The sequence below is a fragment of the Hemitrygon akajei genome, chromosome 16 (genome assembly GCF_048418815.1).
Source record: "Hemitrygon akajei chromosome 16, sHemAka1.3, whole genome shotgun sequence".
Lineage (NCBI taxonomy): Eukaryota > Metazoa > Chordata > Chondrichthyes > Myliobatiformes > Dasyatidae > Hemitrygon > Hemitrygon akajei.
In genome coordinates this window covers 58156226-58179617 of record NC_133139.1, presented here as the reverse complement: position 1 = coordinate 58179617, position 23392 = coordinate 58156226, and the positions used below count along the sequence as shown (strand labels likewise).

The 23392-nt window shown below is 42.2% G+C and overlaps 1 protein-coding gene across 2 annotated transcripts in view; it reads left to right on the top strand.

The window, feature by feature from the left end:
* The window catches only part of kri1 (KRI1 homolog), a 67543-nt gene that overhangs the window by 8374 nt on the left and 35777 nt on the right, over window positions 1–23392 (top strand). For both annotated transcript variants that reach the window (XM_073068949.1, XM_073068951.1), the window contains exons 3-8: window positions 771–876; window positions 6081–6186; window positions 6589–6640; window positions 12045–12094; window positions 15499–15595; window positions 16537–16614. In XM_073068949.1, coding sequence (XP_072925050.1) covers window positions 771–876; window positions 6081–6186; window positions 6589–6640; window positions 12045–12094; window positions 15499–15595; window positions 16537–16614 — 489 coding nt within the window. The remainder of the gene's footprint in view (window positions 1–770; window positions 877–6080; window positions 6187–6588; window positions 6641–12044; window positions 12095–15498; window positions 15596–16536; window positions 16615–23392) is intronic.

Genomic DNA, 23392 nt, shown 5'->3' with positions numbered 1-23392 from the left:
TGTCATTTCCACTCTGGGAGAAAATGATTATTCTGTCTGTGTTTATATTTGCAGTGTGATTCCTGAACAATATATTCCACTTGGTCTGTTTTCTCAAGTAGTAGTTATTAATAACCATCTTATGAGAGTATTTCACACAAAATGCTGGAGGAACTCAGCAGGCCAGGCAGCACCTATGGAAAAAGTACAGTCACTGTTTCGGGCTGAAACCCTTCAGCAGGTCCAAAGCGTTGACTGCACTTTTTTCAATAGATGCTCCCCCCAGTCGGCCGGTCCACAAGAATATTGTCAATATTAAACCGGTCTGTGGTGCAAAAAAAGGGTGGGTAAACCTGGTGTTTATACATTATTTCTATTTCCGGGTTGCGGGGTTTTGCTTCCGGTTTTTTCTGCCCTGGTGCGCATGCGTGTAACTAATTGATCTAGGGTCAATCTTGCCTTTTACTAAGGCCGAGGTAGGGGATCTTGGGCTTAAAAAGGTTGGTGACCACTAGTGTAGGCAAATAGGTTGCTGTTCATTTTATTCCATAGTCACTTCACAGAGACAATTCGTTGCATCAAATGTAGATTTGTATGATTAGTTATTTCATCTGCTTCATTCTCCCCAAAAAAGTAATGTAATTCTCAGGAAAGGAATTACATTTTGAAACCAATTTAGTAGACAGAATGTTCTCTAAGACTGAATTGGTTCTTGCAATCTATGTTGGATTTGACACACTTGTGGGTAATTTTGAGGTCAGTAACACAGCTTTCTCTATTTTTTTTCAAAGGAAACTGACCCCACATTGGATATTGACTTCTACAAGACACTATCTTTGTTGAAGAAGAAGGATCCCAAAATCTATCAGAAAGATGCACTGTTTTACACAGCAGGTGGTAGGTTTTTCTGTGGTTGGAGTGGTAGATATTGCCGAGCAACTTTGAATGTCTAAGTAGCTTCCCTATTTAGGCAAATATTCATAAATGTGATGTCAACAGTATATCTGTACTCCATTATTAGATGACTTGCACAAACATAATTACACAGTTTTTTAACATTCCATCAGAATATGTACCTGGTGATTGACATTGACTCACTGTCCACCAATGCATCAGCCTTATTTTCAAACTCCCCCACAGCTTTGTCTCTTCCTGCTCAAATTTCTTCATGACATAGAAAGAAGACATTGAGTCTGTGCCATACTATCTTCACACTAAACTCCTGTGGAGGGGAAGCTCTCCACGTTTCTCTCAACCTCTCCCAGGTTCTGTTACTCACTTGAGGTATTTTACAGAAACCAGCTAAGATTCCAACCCACTCTTTTTGGGATGTAGGGGGAAAACGCAAAGGAAATCCACGTAGTCAGAGGGAGAATGTGAAAATGACACACACACACACACACACACACACACACACACACACACACACACACACACACACACACACACACACACACACACACACACACACACACACACACACACACACACACACACACACACACACACACACACACACACACACACACACACCCCCCCCCCCCCCCCCCCACCCACCCACCCACCCAAAATCATTATTGAATGTAAATTGCTGGAGCTGTGACACCTGTACCACAGTCCCATTGGAATGTACTGTTACCGGACCCTTCTACACGCCAATCTTTGCATGCCCCTACTTGCTCTGCTCAACCACTTGTGGCCCACCTTCAGCTATATTTTCCAGATTCCTCTTTGTAAGACCATATGAAGACAATACTGATAATGTTTCTAATCGCCATTCTAACAGTTCTTCTATATTTTGTACCTCATAATTTTTATCTTACTTAACTTGAATGTTCTCTTTAAGGTATCAAGCCATTGAAACTTTATTTGCATTTCACACAACACTTTACAGTGCCAACTGTAAGTTCAGGGTTCAATTCCTACTGCTCTCTGTAAGGAGTTTTTACGTTCTCCTCATGACCATGTGGATTTCCTTTGGTGCCTCATTTTCCTTCCATCTTCTGAAGGTGTGCAGTTATGGTTAGTGTGTTGGCATGCTATGTTGGCAGTGGAAGCCATGGACACATTTCACTGTTTTTTCAAAGTGCATGAGACAAGTTAATCTGATAAACTATAGTGTTTATTGTGAAACAATTTGCATTTATATGGCTGATTCCGCAAATGAAAGAAATATCAGACGAGGAATGTTTGTTGGCTCTGAGTCTCTGGAATTTAGAAGGATGGGGGAGAGGGGAATCTCATTGAAGCCTTTCTAATCTCTTCAGTTTTCAGTTTGCATATAAGGAGAAGGTGGGAGTGGAGGATGCTATCACGTATTTGCTGCACAAATCACTCTCTCACCTAGAGGGGGTCAGTTGTGCTGTGAGGATTACATTCCTTGACTTCTCTAGTGCCTTTAACACCATCCAGCCCAAGATCTTAAGGCACAAACTAACAGAGATGGGAGTAGACTCTCACATGGTGGATTGGATAGTGGACTACTTGACAGATAGACCTCAGTATGTGCGGTTGGGAGACTGTAGGTCTGACACGGTGGTCAGCAGCACAGGGGCGCCGCAGGGAACCGTACTGTCTCCGGTCCTGTTCACCCTGTACACATCAGACTTCCAATATAACTCAGAGTCCTGCCATGTGCAGAAGTTCGCTGATGACACGGCCATAGTGGGGTGTGTCAGGAATGGACAGGAGGAGGAGTATAGGAAACTGATACAGGACTTTGTGATATGGTGCAACTCAAACTACCTGCGTCTCAATATCACCAAGACCAAGGAGATGGTGGTGGACTTTAGGAGATCTAGGCCCCATATGGAGCCAGTGATCATTAATGGAGAACGTGTGGAGCAGGTTAAGACCTACAAGTATCTGGGAGTACAGTTAGACGAGAAGCTTGACTGGACTGCCAACACAGATGCCTTGTGCAGGAAGGCACAGAGTCGAATGTACTTCCTAAGAAGGTTGGCGTCATTCAATGTCTGTAGTGAGATGCTGAAGATGTTCTATAGGTCAGTTGTGGAGAGCGCCCTCTTCTTTGTGGTGGCGTGTTGGGGAGGAAGCATTAAGAAGAGGGACGCCTCACGTCTTAATAAGCTGGTAAGGAAGGCGGGCTCTGTCGTGGGCAAAGTACTGGAGAGTTTAACATCGGTAGCTGAGCGAAGGACGCTGAGTAGGCTACGGTCAATTATGGAAAACCCTGAACATCCTCTACATAGCACCATCCAGAGACAGAGAAGCAGTTTCAGTGACAGGTTACTATCGATGCAATGCTCCTCAGACAGGATGAAGAGGTCAATACTCCCCAATGCCATTAGGCTTTACAATTCTACCGCCAGGACTTAAGAACTTTTTAAAAGCTATTATTAATGCTTTTTGAGACGGTGATTTAGATGCATATCATATTTTTTTACTGAGTTAAGTATTGTATGTAATCAGTTTTGCTACAACAAGTGTATGGGACATTGGAAAAAAAGTTGAATTTCCCCATGGGGATGAATAAAGTATCTATCTATCTATCTATCTAATGTTGAAAGGCCTAGTAGATGTGGAAAGGATGTTTCTCATGTTTGGAAAGTCCAGGGCAAGAGGGCACGGTCTCCAGATAGAGGGGCATCTCATTTAAAACAGAGGTGTAGAGAAATTTCTTTAGCCAGAAGGTGGTGAATTTGTTACCACAGGCAGCTATGGTTGTTGTGTGTATTTAAGCAGAGATTGACAGGTTCTTGATTGGACACGACATCAAAGATTATGATGCAAAAGTGTGGGGTGGAGCTGAGGAGGGGAAACAAGGATCAGCCATGATTAATTAGTGGAGCAAACTTGATGGGCCAAATGGCCTAATTCTGCTCCTATGTCATGGTCTTTCTTATGCCTTTCACTGCTTTCAGATGTAATTGTGATTATGTGTGTTCAGAGCTGGCAGTTAACTAGTTGTTAGCTAGATCCTACACTGATAAGCTGACCAGACAATTTGTTTTGATTGTGTGAATGAACATTGAACATTGAAATTTACAGCACAGTACAGGCTCTTCGGCCCACAATGTTGTGCCAACTATGTAACCTACTCAAGAAACTGCCTAAAATGTCCCTACTGGATAGTCCCCCATTTTTCTAAACTCCATGTACCTATCTAAGAGTCTCTTAAAAGACCCTATTGTATCTGCCTCTATCACCGTCGCTGACAGTATGTTCAACCCACCCACCACTCACTGTGAAAAACTTAACTCTGACATCCCGCTTGTACACTTCCAATCATCTTTAAATGCTGCCCCCTCCCCTCGTGTTAGCCATTTTAGTCCTGGGAAAAAGCCTCTGGCTATCCACCTGATCAATGCCTCTCATCATCTTGTATAGCTCTGTCGGGTCACCTCTCATCCTCCATCGCTCAAAGAGAAAAGACCAAGTTCATTCAACCTATTCTCATAAGGCATGCTCTACAATCTAGACAACATCCTTGTAAAATCTCCTCTGCACTCTCTCTATAGTATCTATATATCCATATCCTTCCTGTAGTGAGGTCACCAGGACTGAACACAGTATTCCAAGTGGGGTCTAACTAAAGTATAGCTGTAACATTACCTCTCAGCTCTTGAACTCAATCCTACAGTTGATGAAGGCCAACACACCATTCGCCGCCTTAACAACATTGTCAACCCACGCAGCAGCTTTGAGTGTCCTATGGACACAGATGCCAAGATCTCTCTGATCCTCCACACTGCTAAGGGTCTTACCATTAATATTATATTCTGTCTTCAAATTTGACATACCAAAATGAACCACTTCATACTTAATCTGGGTTGAACTCCATCTGCCACTTCTCAGCCCAGTTCTGCATCCTATCAATGTTCTGCTATAATCTCTGACAACCCTCCAGACTATCCACGACATCCCCAACTTTTGTGTCATCAACAAACTTACTAAAACACCCTTCTGCTTCCTCATCCAGGTCATTTATAAAAAATACAAAGAGGAGGGGTCCCAGAACACCAGCGGAACACCACTGGTCACCAACCCCCGTGCAGAATAGGAACCATCTGCAACCACCCTTTGCCTTTTGTGGCAAGCCAATTCTGGATCCACAAAGCAAGGTTTCTTTGGGTCCCATTCCTCCTTACTTTCTGAATGAGCTTTGCATGGGGAACCTTATCAAATGCTTTACTGAAATCCATATACACTACATCCACTCCTACCTCCTTTGACTCTATGCACACGTTTCCACTAGCTCACCTGATTGGTCTTATTCTTATATGGCTCATCCTCTTGTTCTTCACATTCTTTACTTTGGCGTTTTCCTTAATTCTGTTCACCAAGGCCCCTTCTAGCTCTCCTAATTTCATTCTTAAGCTCCTTCCTGGGAACCTTGTAATTTTCTAAAGCTTTACCAGTATTTAGTTTCTTGAACCTTTCATAAGCTTTTCTTCTTAACTGGATATTCTACATCCTTTGTACACCAGGGTTCTTTTATCCTACTATCCTTTCCCTGCCTTAAGAACATACCTTTGCAGATCGCCATGCAAATGTTCGCTGAACATTTGCCACATTTCTGCCGTGCATTTCCCTGAGAACATCTGCTCCCAATTTATGCTCCCAGCTTTCTGCCTAATAGCATCATCTTCCCCCATCCCACTTTAATGTTTTCCCAAATTGTCTGCTTCTATCCCTCTCCAGCACTATAGTAAAGGAGATAGAGTTGTGATCACTACCTCCAAAACACTCACCCACCAAGAGATCTGACTCCTGACAATGGCTTATCTACATATTGCGTCAGGAAACCTTCCAGAACACATGTAACCAACTTCACCCCATCCAAATCCCTTGCTCTCAAGGAGATGCCAGTCAATATAAGGAAAGTTAAATCATCCATCACCATTCCAGAATCTGCCTCCCTATCTGCTCTTCGATGTCTGTGTTACTATTGGGGGGGGGGGAGATCTATATTTTTAAAAAAACACCCAATAGAGTTATTGCCCCATTCCTGTTTCTGCAAGGATAAAACTACAAACAAAACGAAAAAGTAAAAACCAAAGTGTCTAAAGGATTATGAAAGGAAAGTCCTATAGAATCTCTTGTTTATCTTAATAATTTCCCAAGTTGTCTTTTAACAGACAATGGCAAAGAAGGCAGCAAGGGAAAAACTACAAACAGAAAGAGAAAACAAAAACCAATGTATCTAAAGGATTATGAAAGGAAGGTCATTCTTGAAAAGGAAGGGTAAGTAATTTTAATAAATCAATGAATATAGATAGAACACTGGATACATCATTATTCTCTAAAACTAAAGGTCTTATAAACTTGACAATATTCCAAGCCACAGATACCAGGATTTTGTTAAGAGTACAATCGCTTTATTTGTTTAACATTGGTAAAGAATTTTTTTTTGTCCTTTTTGCATGATCTAGCCAGGCCTTTTGTCACCTTGTTTTGTTTATTGTCCGTACCTTGGGTTGAAGTTCCTTCCTGATAGTGGCGTTAAAGTTGACTCTGCTACTGAAAAACTAATTCATATTGAGTGAAACTTGTTAATTTTTAGCTGTCTCATTTTAAGATTTAGCTAATCAGAGCAATGTGATGGCAGTTTTACATTTTTCAAATGTTGTTTCCTTCATTACACAGGAAATATGAGGATGAAGACAGTGATGGGGATGAAACGAGAACTAACATAGAGGTAGGAGGACTACATGTAACTTTCCGAGTCCATCTTTTGCTGGTTATTAGGGCATGAAGTTATAAGTGTGCCTCCTGTTAGTTCTGTGACTTATTAGTACCTTTTTGCTTTTCCTCTACCTTGGAATTGGGATAAAGGAGTTATCAACCAGAAAATCAATCCATTCTGGAATTCTGACCTGAGGCTGGATGTTTCCAGCGGTAGTTAGCTGAGTTGTTATGAAGCAGCAAGGATTTGCCCGGAACAGCTGTTATCCTGGGCTTGTGTAGGCTGGCTACTTACTCCATTTCCCACCATCAGGTTTATAAAGCTGGGCATAAGAAACTTTATGGAACACGGAATATAGAAAAATGGAGGGCTATAGAGCAGGAAAGGGTTAGATTGATCTTAGAGTAGGTTAAAGGGTCTGCACAACTTCATTCCTCTGGCACTGAGTCTGGCCCTGTGACTCGGAAGGGTGGGGAACTGAAGAGGATGGCAGCAGTAATAGGGGACTCTGTAGTCAGAGGGATAGGTAGGCGATTCTGTGGACGTGAAAAGGAAACACGGATGGTAGTTTGTCTTCCAGGTGCCAGGTCCGCGATGTCTCTGAATGTGTCCACGATATCCTGAAAAGGGAGGGTGAGCAATCAGAAGTCATGATACATATTGGTAGCAACAACATAAGTAGAAAAAGGGAGGAGGTCCTGAAAAAAAGTATACAGGGAGTTAGGAAGGAAGCTGAGAAGTAGGACCTCAAGGGTAGTAATCTCGGGATTGCTGCCTGTGCCACATGACAGGATAAGAGTAGGATGAGGTGGCAGATAAATTGGAACAGGGGTGGGGATTTCAGATTTCTAGATAATTAGGATTTCTTCTGGGGCCTGTACAAAAAGAATGGGTTGCACTTGAATCCGAGGAGGACCAATATTGTTGTGGGCAGGTTTACTAGAGCTGTTGGGAGTGGTTTAAACTAATACGGCAGGAGGATGGGAACCAGTATGATAGAGTTGAAGGTGACCCAGCAGGTTTGCAAGTACCTGATGGATGTAACATGAATGTAAGGAAGGACAAGTCAATGATAGGGTATAAATGCAGAAAGAGCAAAGAGTTAAATCATACCACAGAGGCAAAATTCAAAAGGGCGAAGAATGCAGGATTGAAGATGCTGTATTTAAAAGCATGTGGCATTCAGAATAAGGTGGACAAACTCTTAGTGCAGTTAGAGATTGGTTGGTATGATGCCCTGGCTGAAGGAAGGCCATAGTTGGGAGCTTAACATCAAAGGATATACTTTGTATAGAAAGGGCAGGCAGGAAGGCATAGGCAGTGGTGTGTCCTTATTGGTAAAAATGGAATTATATCTTTAGAAAGGGGTGATGTAGGGTCAGAGAATGTGAATGTTGGGTAGAGCTAAGAAACTACAAAGGTAAATAAACCACTATGGGAATCATATGTAGGCCTCCAAATAGTAGCCAAGATGCGGGGTTTAGATTACACAGGGAGCTGAAAAAGGCATGTAATAAGGGTAATGATGTAATTGTCATGGAAGACTTCAATACACAAGGGGATTGGAAAAATTAGGTTGCTGCCAGATCACAAGAGAGGGAATTTGTTGAATGCTTACGAGATGGCTTTTTAGAGCAGTTTGTACTTGAGCCTATTCTGGAAAACGCTATCTTAGATTGAGTGTTGCTTGATAACTCAGATCTTATTGGGGAGCTGAATGTAAAAGAACCCTTAGGAGGCAGTGGTCATAATATGATTGATTCGTACTGCAATTTGAGAGGGGAAAGCACAAGTCACATGTATCAGTATTGCAATGGAATAAAGAGAATTACAGAGGCATGAGAGAGGAGCCTGCCTAGGTGGATTGGAGGAGATACTGGCGGGGATGATGGCATAGCAGATTTGGCTCAAGTTTCTGGGAATAGTTCACAAGGTGTAGGATAGATATGCTTCACAGAGGAAGAAGTTCTCAAATGGCTGGGGTAGGGAACTGTGGCTGACAAGGGAAGTTAAGAACTGCATAAAAGCCAAGGAAAGGGCATATGAAGTAGCAAGAGTGAGTGGGAAGTTGGATGATTAGGAAGCTTTTAAAATCCAACCAAAGGCAACTAAAAAAAAGCTATAAGAAGGAAAAAGATGAAATACAGGTATAAGGGCAAACTAGCCAATGATATAAAGCAGGATACTAAAGATTTTTTTTCAGTTATATAAAGAGTAAAAGGGAACCGAGAGTTGATATTTGACCACTGGAAAATGATACTGGTTAGGTAGTAATAGGGGTCAAAGAAATGACAGATGAACTTAATGGGTACTTTGCATCTGTCTTCCCTGTAATAGATACTAGCAATGTGTAGAGGTCTGTGAGTATCAGGGAGTAAGGGTGAGTGCCATTGCTATTACAAAGGAAAAACTGCTAGGCAAACTGAAGCGTCTTAAGGTGGACAGGTCACCTGGGCCAGGTGGACTGAGAGAGGTTGCTGAAGAGGTAACGGATGGTTATGATCTTTCAAGAACCACTTTGTTTTGGGATTGTCCTGGAGGACTTGAAGATTGCAAATGTTGCTCCACTCTTTTAAGAAGGGGAAAAGGCAAAAGAAAGGAAAATATAGGCCAGTTAGCTTAACTTCAGTGGTTGAGAAAGCATTTGAGTCTTATTATTAAGGCTGAGGTTTTGGGGTACTTGGAGGCTAATGATAAAATAAGTCAAAATCAGCATGGTTTCTGTAAAGAGAAATCTTGCCTGACAAATCTGTTAGAGTTCTTCAAGGAAGTAACAAGCAGGATGGACAAAAGAGAGGCAGTGGATGTCATTTTCAGAAGGCATTTGATAAGGTGGCACACATGAGGCTACTTAACAAGATAAAATCCTATGGTACTACAGGAAAGATACTGGCATGGATAGAGGAACAGCTGACAGGCAAGAAGCAGTGCGTGGGAATAAAGGGGGCCTTTTCTTTTTGACTGCCAGTGACTAGTGGTGTGCCTCAGGGGTCCGTATTGAGACCACGACTTTTCACATTGTTTGTCAATGATTTAGATAATGGCTTTGTGGCAAAGCTTGTGGATAATATGAAGATAGGTGGAGGGTAGGTAGTGCTGAGGAAGCAATGTGATTGCAGCAGGACTTAGTGACAAAGTGGAAGAGTGGGAAAAGAAGTGGCAGATGGAATATAGTATTGAGAAATGTGTGATAATGCATTTTGGTAAATAGAACAATAGTACAGACTATTATCTAAATAGGGAGAAGATTCAAACATCGGAGGTGCAGAGGGACTTGGGAATCCTCATGCAAGATTCCCAGCAGATTAATTTACAGGTTGAAATATGGTAAGAAAGCAAATGCAATGCTGGCATTTATTTCAAGGGGAATAGAATATAAAAGGAAGGGGATAATGCTGAGGCTTTATAAGACACTAGTCAGGCTGCACTTGGAGTATTGTCAACAGTTTTGGGTTCCATGTCTCAGAAAGGATGTGTTGTCATTGGAGAGAGTACAGAGGAGGTTCACGCGGATAATTCTGGCAATGAAGGGGTTAACGTGAGGAACATTTGGCAGTTTTGGAATTTAGAAGAACGTGTGGGGATCTACCTACCGAATGATGAAAGGACTAGGTAAAGTGGATGTGGAGATGATGTTTCCTATGAAGGGGTTATCCAGAACTAGGGGGCACCAACTCAAAATTGAGGGCGACCTTTTGGAACAGAGGTAAGGAGGATTTTTTTTTGCCAGGGAGTAGCGAATCCGTGGATGCCCTGCCACAGACTGCAGTGGAGGCCAAGTCCATAGTTATATTTAAGGTGCAAGCTGATCGTTTCCTAATTGGTCAGGATGCCAAAGGATATGTCGAGAAGACAGGTGTATGAGGTTGAGTGGGATTTGGGATCAGTCATGATGGAATGGCAGAGCACACTTGATGGGATGAATGGCCTAATTCTACTTACATGTCTTATGGTGAGCTGAATGACCTGTACTGTACTGTAATGTTCTATGCTCTATAAACAATAGGAGTAGCCCAGTTGGCCCCTCAAGTCTACTTTGCCTTTCAGCAAAAATCTGACATAAATACCACTTTCTGATTCTCCCCAACCTCTTGACTATCTTGAAATTAAAGGAACTGTCAGTCTTTGCCTTAATATGTTCAGAGACTCCACCTCTACAGGTGTCTACAGTAGTGAATACTAAAGAATTACAAACCTCTGAGGAATGAAATTCCCCCTTTATCTTAAATGAGCAATCCTCTATTCTGAAAGCGTGTGCCCTAGTTATAGATACCTCCCTCAGAACGTTAGAAAGTTTTTGACAAGAATTTGGCCCAACAAACCTTGCCAAATTCCTATTCATGTAGTCTTTTGAAATCGAGTTTAGATTTGAAAGTCTCTAAGGTACAACTCTCAACTACACAACTAGGTAGTTTGTTCCACGTGTCCACAGCTCGCTCTGTAAAGAAAAGCTTCCTGATGCTAGACTGAAATCTCCCTTTAACCAGTCTCCACTGATGGCCCTGTGACCTCGTTGATAGATTAATTTTGAAGTAGCAGCTGGCATCCACCTTACTTGTGCCGTTCATGATTTTGAGCACTTCTATCATGTCTTTCACTTCTTTCATTCATACACCCAGCAATCACAATCTGTCACTCCCCTCAGAATCCTGTATGTTTCAAAAACATTACCTCTCAACCTCTCTTCATCCATCAACCCCTTCATGCAAGGAATCATCCAGTATATCTCTACACATCTCCACTACTCACTTCACATGAACAAGGAATTTCATTGCACTGTGGTGTTTATGGCACAATACTAAACTGGATCTATCCTTCTGTAAATAGTGAAACCAAAGTTCAGGTAGTCTGTAACATTGCATCACAACTTTCCTATTTGTATACTCCATACCTTTTCAATAAAGACCAAAATTCCATTCACATTTTTAGTTGTTTTCTCTATCTTGCACAAGCCTTCAATTTAATGCATGAAGAACCCTAAATCCCTTTGCATTAGAGTTGGAAGAAATTAGCTTTACTCTTTTCTCCCATTTTTCTTTAGTTATCCTCCCCATTTTCCAAAGGTAGAGGCTCAACAGTAGTTTGCAATAACATAGCATCCTTAAAGTAACAAGATGTTTAGTGGGATATACTTGAATGAGCTTCATTTTCCCTTGTGACTCTACATTACAAGCTGTTCCTCACCTGTACCTAGAGTGTTGCAGCTTAACACACTCTAATGTTCTCTGTGCAATTGAGACCTTCAGAAAGACATAGTAGCAAAAAAGGAACTTTCACTGAACATTTCAATAAGTTTTTAGTGATACAGGGAGCTCAGATAGTTACTAAAGACCATTCTTCAAGAGGTGTTTGTTTGGAAGTAGGTTTGTTACTTTTCATTTGTGATGTTAACATGTTGTTGGGATCTTCATTTCAGAGAGCAACATCTCCCAGTTATATAGAAGAACAGAAACAACTGAAAGAAAAGTAAGTATGTGAGAGATTTGTGTTTGGGATAAACACTGCTGAAATACGCTCAAATTTTGATAGTCAATTGACCTAATTTCCGATTCAGCTCAAGCTAATGCTTTTTTTACTTCATTACATCCACCAAACTCTTAATTCTTAATTTCATTGAATTCATTTCATTTTCTTGGTTTTCAGGAAATATATTCTGTAAGATTGGTCAAATCATCTTTAGGAATCAACATTGACTGACCCCGACTAATTTCTGTTTCTCATTATAGAGCCAAGGTCATTAACCAATGAAGATTTCACTCCACTCTTTAAGAAGGGAGGAAGGCAGCAGAAAGGAAATTATAGACCAGTCAGCTTGACCTCAGTGGTTGGGAAGATGTTAGAGTCAATTGTTAAGGATTAGGTGATGGAGTACTTGGTGACATAGGACAAGATAGTGCAAAGTCAGCATGGTTTCCTTCAGGGAAAATCCTGCCTGATGAACCCTTTGGAATTCTTTGAGGAAATTACAAGTAGGATTGATAAAAGGGGATGCAGTGGATGTTTTGTTTGGACTTTCAGAAAGCCTTTGACAAGGTGCCAGACATGATGCTGCTTACCAAGTTAAGAGCCTATGGTATTACAAGAAAGTTACTAACATGGTTAGAACATTGGCTGATTGGTAGGAGGCAGCGAGTGGGAATAAAAGAATCCTTTCCTAGTTGGCTGCCAGTGACTAGTGGTGTTCCATAGGGGTCAGAGTTGGGATCACTTCTTTTTATGGTGTATATAAATGATTTAGATGATAGAATAGATGGCTTTGTTGCCAGGTTTCCAGATGATACAAAGATTGGTAGAAGGGCATGTAGTGTTGAGGAAACAGGTAGGATGCAGAAGGACTTAGACAGACTAGGAGAAGGGGCAAGAAAGTGATAAATGAAATATAATGTTGGAAAATGCATGGTCGTGCACTTTGGTAGTAGAAATAAATGTGCAGACTATTTTCTAAGCGGGGAGAAAATCCAAAAACCTGAGATGCGAAGGGTCTTGGGAGTCCTTGTGCAGAATACCCTCAAGGTTAACTTGCAGGTTGAGTCAGTGGTGGGGAAGGCAAATGCCATGTTAGCATTCAGTTCAAGAGGTCTAGAATACAAGAGCAAGAATGTGATGCTGAGGCTCTATAAGGCACTGGTGAGGCCTCACCTTGAGTATTGTGAACTGTTTTGGGTCCCTCATCTTAGAAAGATGTGCTGGCATTGGAGAGGGTCCAGAGAATGTTCACAAGGCTGATTCCAGGAATGAAAGGGTTACCATACGAGGAATGTTTGATGGCTCTGGATGTACTTGCTGGAATTCAGAAGGATGAGGGGATAACTCATTGAAACCTTTCAAATATTGAAATGCCTAGACAGAGTAGATGTGGAAAGGATGTTTCCCATGGTGGGAGAGGCTAGGACAAGAGGTCACAGCCTTAGAATAGAGGGGCACCCTTTCGAAACAGAGATGTGGAGAAATTTCTTTAGCCAAAGGGTGGTGAATTTGGAGAATTTGTTGCCACATGCAGCTGTGGATGGCAGGTTGCTGGGTGTATTTAAGGCAGAGATTGATTGGACGTGGCATGAAAGGTTATGGGGAGACAGCTGGGAACTGGGGTTGAAGAGGAGAAGAAAAAAGGATCAGTCGTGATTGAATGGCGGAGCAGGCTTGATGGGCCAGATGGCCTCATTCTGCTCCTGTGTCTTATGGTCTTAAGATCTAAGATTTCACTTCCTCATAATTTCTCATATTGTTCATCTACCACCCTCTTCTGATTAATGGGGGTGAAGTCTTTTTTTGTGTAATAATTGCCAAGTACTAAACTGAGCTCTGGGTCAGAGTAAGTAGCCATGGGTGCCCTCCAGAGTTTGCCAAAAGACATATGTGCAGAATTAGATCATTTGACCCATTAGAATTGCATCACCATCTGATGATGGCTAATTTATTTTCCCCTTCAACTCCATTCTTCTGTCATCTCTTTGTCACTTTTGACATCTTTTCAAATTAAGACAACCCCTGCTTTAAATATACCCAATGACTTGGCCTCCACAGCTGTCTGACAATGAATTCCATAGATTCATCACCCTCTGGCTAAAAAAATTCCTCCTCAGTTCTGTTCTAAAGGAACATCACTCGTGCTGCTGATACTACTGTGTGTGTGTGACTGGCTGGAGCAACACCCTGAGGTGTCCTGTGTCAGCTAAATGTCAGACTGCACTGTTTCCTTCCTAGCTATGTTACCAATAATGATCTTTTGGATATTCTAAGAAAGCATTAGGTGCAAATATGTGCAGCATGAAATGCCACAAGCTATGCAAATGTATTGACAGCTGTTAAATTAGTGTTTTAAAACAAAATAAAAGACTGCAAAATGGTGAAGGAACTTAAAGTCAGTCATCTTCTATGGAGGGGAATAAGTAGTCAACATTTTGAGCTGGGACCTTTCATCAAGACAGGAAAAGAAGGGGGAAGAAGCTAGAATAAGAAGATGGGGGAGGAGTGTAAGATGGCAGGTGCTAGATGAGACCAGCTGAGGGGGAAGGGTCTCGGCCCGAAATGTCGACAGCGCTTCTCCCTATAGATGCTGCCTGGCCTGCTGCGTTCCACCAGCATTTTGTGTGTGTTGCTTGAATTTCCAGCATCTGCAGATTTCTTTGTGTGTGGCTTTTCCAACCTGAGTTTGGCTTCATTGTGGCAGTAGAGGAGGTCATGGACAGACATGTCAGAATGGGAATTGGGAGTGGAATTGAAGTGAGTATTCATCAAGAGATCCTGCCTTTTGTGGCAGACAGAGCGAAGGTGCCTGACTATTTTTGTTCGCTTTAGCTATTCTGAATCTGGTTGCAATTATCAAGTTCAGAGGAGAATGATTGTGTCATGATCAATTACAGAAGTTTGACAGATTTGAAACTGGGCAGTGTCCTTTACAACATTTCTTATCACTCTTAACATCTCTGGTTTTCCCACCTTGTGCCCTCTTATATGAACGTTAAATGCCAAGAGTTTGATGTTAAAGTATGAAGTGCCTTTGACAGAGACAGTTTAGCCCATTTTGCTGGCTGTTCCGAAGTCATAGTTGTTCCACCTGGTTAAGATCCTTCCTTGGTTAGGAGACAATGAGCTTGTGTAGGTATCAGACTGGGGATGGAGTGAAAAGAGAGATAACCCATAATATATTGTATATTTTATTCTAGCTGCTTCTCTCTTCTTTTCCAGTCCTGATGATGGGTCTCGGCCCAAAATGTTGACTGTTTATTCCCCTCCATGGATGCTGAGTCTTTCCAGCATGTTGTATATGTCACTCTGAGATAATCCATTCTGCTATTCTGTTGCCCCAAGATCGAACATTGCTATGTTTATTGCTCTTTCTTTGCTGTTATTGTGTATATTTTCTGTAGCTTCCGTAAGTTTGTTGAAGACAGTGACGAGGACAGCGGGAATGAAGACGGTGGCTCTGGTTTTCTGAAACTGCGGGTGAAGTCTGAAGAGGAGAAGGTAGTTGACATCACTTACTCGTTATGTTTAGTTTCAATTCGGCATTCTTGCACGGGACTATGATCATTCTTGGTTTGGTGCCAGCCACTGCCATTATTACAGGCTGAAACGTTTTATTGCATGTAGCAGTTTTATGAACCTAAGAAAATCAGCTTTGCCTGCAGTATTAGGTTCATTTGGAATTTGTCATGTTGAGTTCCATATGAACTGTTGAGTTTGGAACCTGGGAAAATAATAAAATGAGGAAATAAGCATTCTTTTCCTTCACGAAATTAAACTGTAACTGTCAATATAAATTTATGTCCCCTCATATTGCTAATACAAGGGGGCATGATTTCAAGGTGATTGGAGGAAAGTACAAGATGTCAGAGTTAGTTTATTTTTACACAGAAGGTGGTGGGTGTTTGGAACACCTGCTGGGGGTGGTGGTGGGCATATACATTAGGGACATTTAAGAAACTTCTTGATTAGGCACATGGATAATAGAAAAATGGAGGCCTATGTCAGAGGGAAGGGTTAGACTGATCTTTGAGGAGGTTATAAGGTTGGCACAACATTGTGGGCTGAAGGGCCTGTACTATTCTACGGTATGTTCTATGTAATATTTATTATTGTAGGTTATTTTATAACACTGCTTTCTCAGCTAAAGTTAAGGAGCATTCAATTTAAAATTTATGAATTGTGGCTACATTTGTCTCAACTGAAAAAGAGAGCCAGACTAGGAGAGTAAGGGAGCAAATTAGTATTGTTTTGGTTTAGGTCCCACCAAGGCAGGAGGTGTTGCTTCAGATGCCCTGAGTAACCAGCATCTCGATTCCCTTTTTATTTTCTTGTTGTGCAATTATTCACTTCTGCCCATGGCAGGGCAGTGGATATGGCTATACAGAGTCTATATTTAAACCACCATTGAAAATGGTAATTCATGTGTTGCATCTTCAAAGGAAAAAGAAGAAGAGTCTTATATCAGCTGGCTGAAAGGACAACAGGATTTGGAAGCAAAGGAACAGCTGAAAGACATGGTGAGTACTTTCAATTTGTTTTCCTTTACATTGTAGACATGAGATCTGCTTGATATCTATGAAGGTTTCAAAGGTACAATTTAATGTCAGAGAAATGTATACAATATACATCCTGAAATCTTTTTCTTTGCAACCACCCAGGAAAACGGAGGAGTGCCCCAAAGAATGTTCGAACCCCAAAGTCCCCCTCCCCCCAGCTCCCCCCTCCCACGCATAAGCGACAGCAAGCTACAATCTCCCCTTCCCCCCCACTGGCAAAAAAAAGTGCACCCGCTACCGAGCACTCAAGCGTGAGCAAAGCAACAGCAAAGACATGGATTTGCAGATACCCCAAAAACTTTGTGTTTCACCCTGTATTCAACATACCACAGGTTCTCTCTCTCCCTAATAAAGGAGAAAGAGATTTCTCTATTTTTCCCAGTGAACAAACAACTCGCTGGTTTATAATGTTAAAAGTCTGCCAAATATAATTGATTTATGCTACATTTAAAAATAAGGCTAGATTAAAATAACAGTCCGCATTACCTACCGTAGATTCCGGATTATAAGCCGCTACTTTTTTCCCACATTTTGAACAGCTTTGAACTCTGCGGCCTATAATCCAGAGCGGCTAATACATGTTTTTTTTTCATGCCGCCTCGTAAACATTTTGCCTCGTAACAGTAGACCAGTAAAATTGATGAGTAGTTCACAGAGGTCCAATGAAATTGTACGATAAATCAAGCGCACTTTCACAATTAAATTATTGTAAATCAGTCATTTGTACTCACCCTCATCAACATGGAAAATACTCGAAGAAAAGCAAGACCCGAGCGCGTCAGACCCGATTAGACCCGATCGCATTGCGCAAGCGCGTCAGACCCGATTAGACCCAATCGCATTGCGCAAGCGCGTCAGACCCGATTAGACCCGATCGCAATGCGCAAGCGCGTCAGACCCGATTAGACCCGATCGCATTGCGCAAGCGCGTCAGACCCGATTAGACCCGATCGCAATGCGCAAGCGCGTCAGACTCGATTAGACCCGATCGCAATGCGCAAGCGCGTCAGACCCGATTAGACCCGATCGCATTGCGCAAGCGCGTCAGACCCGATTAGACCCGATCGCAATGCGCAAGCGCGTCAGACCCGATTAGACCCGATCGCATTGCGCAAGCGCGTCAGACCCGATTAGACCCGATCGCAATGCGCAAGCGCGTCAGACCCGATTAGACCCGATCGCATTGCGCAAGCGCGTCAGACCCGATTAGACCCGAGCGAAAACGCTGCTTTTAAGTTAAAGTCGATCAATAACTTTTCCTGGTAGGCTGCAGTATATATATTTTTACCAGTCGCTAGGAGATATTGGAATGTTGTTCGTGCTGTTCAGTAAAAAAGTATATGCAACGTAATTTGTGTTACCGATACGTATGTATATTTAAAAGTAGCGGTGCGGCCTAAAATCCGGTGCGGCCTTTACAATTAAAAAATTGATTTTATTTCTAAAATTAGAGCCTGCGGCTTTTAATCAGGTGCGCTCTGTAGTCCGGAATCTACGGTAATATCTGCGATAGAAGTAATCTTAAACTGGGGTTAAAGTTATATAGCACAGAAATGGGCCATACGGCCCACCATGTTCAAGCTAAATCTCTTCCCCCATCTACGCTAGTCCATTTGCATGCATTAGTTTCATATATTTCAGAACTGCTCAAAATATTCCAAGTGTAGTCTAATCAGTATTTTGTAAAATTGCAACATAACATCCATCTCTTTATTTTTCTTTACCATGATCTATGAAGGCAAGACTAAAGCTTTTGAAAATAGTTTTAAGGAACACCTTAAAGACCATAAGATATAGGAGCAGAAGTAGGCTATTCGGCCCATTGAGTCTGCTCTGCCATTCAAACATGGCTGATCCAGTTCTTCCAGTCATCCCCACTCCCTTGCCTTCTCCCCATAACCTTTGATGCTTTGGCTGATCAAGAACCTATCTATCTCTGCCTTAAATGCACCCAATGCCTTGGCCTCCGCAGCCGCTCGTGGCAACAAATTCCACAGATATACCACCTTCTGACTAAAGTAATTTCTCCGCATCTCTGTTCTAAATGGAGCTTAACGTGGTGACAGGACGTGCAAAGGTTGAAATTTATTTCTTTATTAAATGAACCCATTTGATGAAGTTTCAGGGACGCTTCAAATGGTCTTGACATCTGTTCTGTGGTTGTCAAAGAACAGCTCCTGATTTGCTGATTTCTGCTGCAAATGATGGAAATGGTCGGCAAATTAATCCATCTTGGAAGCCACTACCATAATGAATAAACTCTTAGAACATAGAACATAGAATAGTACAGCACATTACAGGCCCTTCAGCCCACAATGATAGATAGATAGATAGATACTTTATTCATCCCCATGGGGAAATTCAACTTTTTTTTCCAATGTCCCATACACTTGTTATAGCAAAACTAATTACATACAATACTTAACTCAGTAAAAAAAATATGATATGCATCTAAATCACTATCTCAAAAAGCATTAATAATAGCTTTAAAAAGTTCTTAAGTCCTGGCGGTAGAATTGTAAAGCCTAATGGCATTGGGGAGTATTGACCTCTTCATCCTGTCTGAGGAGCATTGCATCGATAGTAACCTGTCGCTGAAACTGCTTCTCTGTCTCTGGATGGTGCTATGTAGAGGATGTTCAGAGTTATCCATAATTGACCGTAGCCTACTCAGCGCCCTTCGCTCAGCTACCGATGTTAAACTCTCCAGTACTTTGCCCACGACAGAGCCCGCCTTCCTTACCAGCTTATTAAGACGTGAGGCGTCCCTCTTCTTAATGCTTCCTCCCCAACACGCCACCACAAAGAAGAGGGCGCTCTCCACAACTGACCTATAGAACATCTTCAGCATCTCACTACAGACATTGAATGACGCCAACCTTCTAAGGAAGTACAGTCGACTTGAAGTACAATGTTGTGCTGAACCTCAAACCCTGCCTCACATATAAACAAACCCCCACCTTAAATTACTCCATGTACCTATCTAGTAGTCTCTTAAACTTCACTAGTGTGTCTGCCTCCACCACTGACTCAGGCAGTGCATTCCATGCACCAACCACTCTCTGAGTGAAAAACCTTCCTCTAATATCCCCCTTGAACTTCCTGGGGAAGAGGCGCTGGCTGTCCACTCTGTCTATTCCTCTTAATATCTTGTACACCTCTATCATGTCTCCTCTCATCCTCCTTCTCTCCAAACCAGGCAGCATCCTGGTAAATCTCCTCTGTACCCTTTCCAGTGCTTCCACATCCTTCCTATAGTGAGGCGACCAGAACTGGACACAGTACTCCATGTGTGGCCTAACCTGTGAGGCAACTTTCAGGGAACTGTGGACATGTACCCCAGATCCCTCTGCTCCTCCACACTACCAAGTATCCTGCCATTTACTTTGTACTCTGCCTTGGAGTTTGTTCTTGCAAAGTGTACCACCTCACAGTTCTCCGGGTTGAACTCCATTTGCCACTGCTCAGCCCACTTCTGCATCCTATCAATGTCTTTCTGATATCTTTGACAATCCTCTACACTATCTATAACGCCAACCTTTGTGTCGTCTGCAAACTTGCCAACCCCCCCTTCTACCCCTACATCCAGGTCGTTCATAAAAATCACGAAAAGTATAGAGGTCCCAGAACAGATTCTTGTGGGACACCACTAGTCACAACTGTCCAATCTGAATGTACTCCCTCCACCACAACCCTCTGCCTTGTGCAGGCAAGCCAATTCTGAATCCACCTGGCCAAACTTCCCTGGATCCCATGCCTTCTGACTTTCTGAATAAGCCTACCATGTGGAACCTTGTCAAATGCCTTACTAAAATCCACGTAGATTACATCCACTGCACTACCCTCATCTATATGCCTGGTTACCTCCTTAAAGAACTCTTATCAGGCTTGTTAGGCACGATCTGTCCTTCAAAAAGCCATGCTGACTGTCCCTGATCAGACCATGATTCTCTAAATGCCCATAGATCATATCTCTAAGAATCTTTTCCAACAGCTTTCCCACCACAGATGTAAGGCTCACTGGTCTATAATTACCCGGATTATCCCTACTACCTTTTTTGAACAAGGGGACAACATTCGCCTCCCACCAATCCTCTGGTACCATTCCTGTGGACACCGAGGACATAAAGATCCTAGCCAGAGGCTCAGCAATCTCTTCCCTCGCCTCGTGGAGCAGCCTGGGGAATATTCCGTCAATCCCTGGGGATCTGTCCTAATGTAGTTTAACAACTCCAACACCTCCTCTCCCTTAATATCAACATGCTCCAGAACATCAACCTCACTCATATTGTCCTCACCGTCATCAAGTTCCCTCTCATTGGTGAATACTGAAGAGAAGTATTCATTGAGGGCCTCGCTCACTTCCACAGCCTCCAGGCACATCTTCCCACTTTTATCTCGAATCGGTCCTACCTTTACTCCTGTCATCCTTTTGTTATTCACATAATTGAAGAATGCCTTGGGGTTTTCTTTTACCCTACTTGCCAAGGCCTTCTCATGCCCCCTTCTTGCTCTTCTCAGCCCCTTCTTAAGCTCCTTTCTTGCTACCTTATATTCCTCAATAGACCCATCTGATCCTTGCTTCCTAAACCTCATGTATGCTGCCTTCTTCCACCTGACTAGATTTTCCACTTCTCTTCTCACCCATGGTTCCTTCATCCTACCATTCTTTATCTTCCTCACCAGGACAAACTTATCCCAAACATCCTGCAAAAGATCCTTAAACATTGACCACATGTCCATAGTACATTTCCCTGCGAAAACATCATCCCAATTCACACCCACAAGTTCCAGCCTTATAGCCTCGTAATTTGCCCTTCCCCAATTAAAAATTTTCCTGTCCTCTCTGATTCTATCCTTTTTCATGATAATGCTAAAGGCTAGGGAGCGGTGATGCGGTGATCACTGTCCCCCAGATGCTCACCCACTGACAGATCTGTGACCTGACTCGGTTCGTTACCTAATACTAGATCTAATATGGCATTTCCCCTAGTCGGCCTGTCAACATACTGTGACAGGAATCCATCCTGGACACACTTAACAAACTCTGCACCATCTAAACCCTTGGAACTAAACAAGTGCCAATCAATATTAGGGAAGTTAAAGTCACCCATGATAACAACCCTGTTATTTTGGCACCTTTCCAAAATCTGCTTCCTAATCTTCTCCTCGGTATCTCTGCTCTACCAGAGATCTACTCTTCTTGGGCTTCCAGCCGTGTACAGGTATCGATTACAGTTCCCCCCCCCCCCCCCGCCCCCAGTCTGAAGGTAGAGCGTTCCTATGAAACAGTTTGTAAACTGAAATGTCGTAAAGCGAAGAAGCAATTACCATTAATTTATATGGGAAAAATTTTTGAGCTTTCCCAGACCCAAAAAGATAACCTACCAAATCAAGCCAAATAACACATAAAACCTAAAATAACACTAACATATAGTAAAAGCAGGAATGATATGATAAATATATACCCTATATAAAGTAGAAATGTTGTATGTACGGTGTAGTTTCACTTATCAAAATCAGGAAGACAGCAAGCCAAAATTGATTTGGAGAAAAAAAATTGGCAAGTACACACATGCGCAAACAACTGCCCGCACAAAGTTTCACGGTCATTGTAGTCTTTCTTGGGGTGAACACATGTATAAAGCGGGCGTCTTTTTTTTCGTAAAAGCGAAAATCCTCTTTGGTTAGCGAAAACAGGTACTAATGTAGGTCTTTGGTAACAGCGAGTTGTCATAAAGTGAACGTTTGAAAAATGGGGAACACCTGTATAACTGACGTTTTGATTACAAACTCTGCCATCTTCATTAGGGATGATGCCTGACCATATCTTGTCCGGTGGTATTTATACCCCCATAGTCTGTTTAGTCCTCATCTAACCAGGTTTTGTGCTCTCCCACCTTGTTTACAATCGAATTCCAGATGAACTCTTCTTGGGCTAGATCCTTTTACTGCTACAATAACTTTGTCTCTCATTCCTAAAATAAACTTTATTTATAATTTTAAAAGTATACAAGGAATAAACAGTGCAAAGCTCTTTATGTTTGGAGTGTCATGTTGTCAATATATTCATGGTGTTTGCACATCTTTTTTTCTCTGTGCATATATTGTTACGTAACCTCGTAACCAGGTAACTTACCAGCAAAGATAGCGGGATCAGCTGAGTTGGATGCTACTAGTTTCAAACGTTTTATTCAAAAAGGGGCACAAATGTATGGTTAATACAAAACATTCAGATCATATACATCGTCAAAACTCAATCTAAAACACCGGTGTAATAATAATCAATCAGAAATAAGCTCTATAGTTGTCTAGGGGATAATACTGAGTCCAATTGAAATATAAAGAGTCACTCAGAAGTTTGCAGGCTTTTCCCTTTTGGGAACCGCTGGGGTTTCACGTTGTGGAGAGAGAGAGAGATGGTTGAGAAAGGATAAACACTTGCCCGTTGTCTTTACAGAGCAAATCCTTGGAATCAGGGGAGCAGGCTTCCCCGTTGTTAGTTAAAAGCGGTCTTCCAAGGTTCTAGCCACAGATTCAAAATTCGGAATCTAACGCACGTGGCTTCCTTCAAAATGGCTTCCTGCTCCCACGGGAATCGGTATCGTGCTTCCTTGGTGTCTCCTTGGTGCGTCTGAGGGTTGTCCCCCCCTCAGACCCTCCTTTATACTTCTTCACGGGATCGCAGGTGTCAATCAGGTTGCAGGTGATGCGATCTCTCTCTTAACCAGCCCACTTT